Source organism: Primulina huaijiensis, chromosome 4 (assembly GCF_012295235.1).
Source record: "Primulina huaijiensis isolate GDHJ02 chromosome 4, ASM1229523v2, whole genome shotgun sequence".
NCBI lineage: Eukaryota > Viridiplantae > Streptophyta > Magnoliopsida > Lamiales > Gesneriaceae > Primulina > Primulina huaijiensis.
In genome coordinates, this window is record NC_133309.1 from 1,614,238 (window position 1) to 1,618,585 (window position 4,348).

At 31.7% G+C, this 4,348-nt stretch overlaps 1 protein-coding gene across 1 annotated transcript; it reads right to left on the minus strand.

The window, feature by feature from the left end:
* Nucleotides 1–1,293: 1,293 nt before the first annotated feature.
* Nucleotides 1,294–4,107, minus strand: LOC140975156 (bidirectional sugar transporter SWEET1-like). The gene is made up of 6 exons (XM_073438711.1): nt 3,989–4,107; nt 3,457–3,493; nt 3,247–3,342; nt 1,986–2,271; nt 1,702–1,821; nt 1,294–1,610 (listed from the first exon to the last, which is right to left on the minus strand). The coding sequence occupies exons 1-6, from the start codon at nt 4,029–4,031 to the stop codon at nt 1,431–1,433; spliced, it is 762 nt and encodes a 253-aa protein (XP_073294812.1). The 5' UTR covers nt 4,032–4,107; the 3' UTR covers nt 1,294–1,430.
* Between the last annotated feature and the right edge of the window lie 241 nt (nt 4,108–4,348).

Genomic DNA, 4,348 nt, shown 5'->3' on the forward strand with positions numbered 1-4,348 from the left:
TTGTAAAGAAACTATAATATTTTATTTAAGATAGAATGGAAGGTACGATACTTTACTGCCACTGACGGAGGACCGTTATTATGACACACAAAAGGGACAAAATGGATAACGGCCGTTAAAAGGTATCTACAGAGGCAGGGCCCTCAGCCACTTACATTGTGTGGTTCTAAAGAAGATATTTAATTATCTCCACTATATTATAAATAATTATATTGTTTTGAGTTAGGATCATGTGTAATGCGGCCTATATCAATATGGTGCACCCTATATCGACGACCGTTCGATTTCTTGGTTTTTTATGGGTATAAAAATAATATCTGCCTATGATACATACTAGCGGACCAAGCACACGCATTAACGCATGTGTCGAGTAACAAAAAAAATATCAAGGTTAATTTTTGGCCACATTATTAAGAAGAAACTGACCTATGAGTTATTTCTCACACCTTTTTTTTATTCGAAAATAATTTGAAATAGATAAATCAAGAATAGGTCTCTTGTGAGACGGTCTCACATGTCGTATTTGTGAGACGGGTCTCTTATTTGGGTCATTCATGAAAAAGTATTACTTTTTATGCTAAGAGTATTACTTTTTATTGTGAAAATCTGTAGGGTTGACCCGTTCCACAAATTAAGATCCATGAGACGGTCTCACATGATACTCACTCTTTATTAATATCGATTGATTAGATTGCATGGATTCTTGATCGAGAAATTCCCATGTCCAAATTTAAGGTGGAAAAAATTACATTTTAGGTCTTGTAGGTTTGTTTATTTACAATTTTGACTTTTAAAATTGTCAAATTTTAGTTTTAATCTGCTATTTTTTTTATTTTTATTTGGTAATTTTAATCATTTTTTTATGACATGATGTTGATATATCACATATGTGACGTTGATGTGTGTAGTGTTATCACTATATCGGTGTTTCCAATGAAAAAATAAAAATAAAAATGTCAAAAATTGAAAGATATAAGACTAATATATAAATTTGATAACGCCAAAATTACATACATATATATATATATATATATATGACCAAAATTTTAAATTTTCATTAACCTTTTACCATATTATGTGAGAAGCTTTGAGGCAAAAAAAACCCGACGAAAATGGGTTTGGACCTGGTTGGATAGCGATTATCCTGATTAATCATTTTAGTCTTTATTTTATTATTTTTAACAAAAATTAAAAAAAATAATATTGAATACGATTAAAAATTAAATCTTTTATAAATAAATACAAATGTTCTCGAAGAATACTATTAATTAAATCAGAAGAAGNTATTTTTTTTTTTTTTTTTTATCGCGCATGATCTATGAAACTAAAGATATTAAGGATGACATAGAAAACAGAAAACCAGACAAAGAAAATAAAAACAGAACCAGGTTTTCAGACACACAAACACCCAACGAAATTACAGTCGTCGATCACACAGATTGATAAGGTTTGTCGTCCATTTCCATTTCGACGGATCCATCCATGCTAGGTATGTCCAAGGATCCATCAGTGCTAGGTTCTGTGACGCGCCGGCGACGTCCGTTTTTACGGAAAATGGCATATAACATGAGTTGCATTGTACCTAATGCACAACCAAATCCATTAGGCACCTGCATATATAAATGTACAATCATTAGATTTAATGAGTATAAAAATAATAATAATATTTGATCATATGATAAATAAATAAATTAAACTCACAAAAAGAAAAGGGTCCTTTCCAATGAGGCCATAAACAAACCAAGAAGAACCGCATAGGAAGACAAAGAGTGATAAGAAGAAAGGCATATACTCCACACTCTTGGTATGTACCACCATCCTCTGCACAAATTAATGATTCCAAAAATTTTATATTACCAATTCATAAATTTAGAAATATTTTTGCACATATATAGAGCAGATTAAAGAAATAAAAAGTAATTTTGAACTCGACAAATCCTTCTAATCATTAACTAATGTCGATTTCGACGATCGATCGATCTTACCATGACGGACAAAGGAGAGGCATACATGACAATGGAGAACACCGAGGCAGCAAAGCCACATAGCAGCTTCCTAACCCTCCAGTCATGTGGGAAGGCAAGAACCGAGGTCGAGGCGACGACGGAGAACACAACAAGAACACATGCGAAGAGCCCACAAATCTTGGCCCTCTCCTTCTTGGGAGCAAATATGAGGAAAATCAGCACATAAATTGTCTCAATTATGGCACCAGTTCCATTTATTATGGTCACCAAAAGGTTGTCTTTTGATATCATAGGGAGACCATACCTGCATGCATGTGTGGCAACACATCTTAGTAGTATGTGCGCGTAGTTTCGCCATACGTATAGATATGTTATGTTGTTCAAGGATGGAATGTTTGTTGTTTTATCATAAATATCCTAATTATCAATTACATCTTCATATACGGATATTTGATGTTCACACATGCCTTATACATCGATAGACCGGTATATTTGATCTTGAAAGTGTCGTGACAATCTTGTTTTATAATATAAAAATGATTAACTATTTTTTTTTGTTTTACCAGAAACTACAGTCGGTACTGGTAATTGACATCATATATTTTAAATAATGTAACAACCCACACACCAAGTTTTGATACTTTCTATGTAGAGACGGTTATTGTTTTTGTCATTCTCTCGGTATAAGTAATTATTGTTTTCTCGATATCCTCAATATCAGTTACATCTTCTGATAAAGTGTCTTATACATTGACAGACCCGTGTATTTGATTGCGCAAGTGTCGTGACAAGCTCGTTTTAGTATATAAAAAGAATTAAATGTTGTTGTTTTATCATCATGAAACTATAGTTGGTGATAATTGACATATCATATATTTTAGTCGTGACAAGCACGTTTGAGTAAGTTAATCAATCAAGTAGAGAAGGCGACCTACCAATTTGTCAAAATTTAGTAGTAGAATCAGGAAATAGATATATAACGATGAAGCTAAAACTCGGAAATTTATATAATGTGAAATCTCATATTTAGGAAAATTATTTTTTTAAAAAAAACAATATTTTTTAGGTCAGGGGCGATTAATTACTCCTCGGTCTGTCCGTCGTCCTGCATGCGATATTGTCGTGTAATCAAGAGCGGAAAAAGGGGATTGGAGCCAAATGGACAAATCTCCCAAAAAATATTCACGTTTTATCGCTATTTCATCGATTAAATTTTTGAATACGTCAATGATAAAAAAAAAAAAGTAAGTATTATTATTTTGGTTAGAAGAAAATTTACCAAGCTGCGAGCAAGCAGTTAAGCAAGGCCATGACATATGGTATGCCTGAGAATTGTTCAGTCGATCTTCTTGCAATGATCCTCTTGAATGTGATCCTTCAAATAAGTTGCATGCATGCACAAGTTCAAATTTTCAAGAAATTATTATTTCTATAATATATTCTTAATTAAATATAAAAAAATCATTTATATTTTATATGTAATTCTTACGCTGGCGACAGGAACAAAAACAAACCAGCAGCATTTCCTGCAAATTAATTAGTTTCGACGCAAGATAAAAATTAATCAAATCAAATAAATTAAAATGCCAAAAAAATATATAAATATAACTTAAGTGATCAAGAAATGGATTCAATATATGGCAATGCATGCATGCACACTAGAAAGGGAAACATAAAATATATTGACCACTATTTATTTTTTATAAAAAAAAAAATAAAGTTGAAAAAACTTCAATTTTCAAGTCAACAAAAGAAGAAATGTTTCAAGAAAATCAAAGAAATTTTTTTATATTTTTACAAACAAAGATTACAAGCTTCGAAAGGAAGTGATATAAACTCATGATACGCAGGAACAGTCACGGAACGGCCGAAATGATCACTCCAGTGGATCACGCCACCTCGATGGCCGTTCCGGCTAACCATGATTACAAGTAGATGGATTTGATCAAGAGAAAAAATAATAAAGGCATGCAATCTAAAATTTTGAATATTACAAATTTAAAACTAATTATTAAACATACCAAAAACCCCAAATGCCAGATGAAGAGCATGGCCTTTACTCATTTTTCAGCTTGGATTAAAGCACAAAATAGAATTAAGTCTTTCAAGAAAATTATAGAAAAGAACTGAGTTTCCTTGGTTTAACCAAGCGGTGAAGGATGACTTATGTTTATAGAATCCCAAAAATATATTAAATATGTAAAAAAGAAAAAAAAACTCACAATTTTAGTTATTGCATTAAATGTACTAGGTTCCATCCATATCCTTACAATTTTTTTGGTGTAATGTAATCAATGAGGAATGTCTACATTCCCCAACTAGGTATGTAGTATGCTGATTAAACAAGTATTTCTTTTTTGGAAAAAAATTTTGTTGCATAT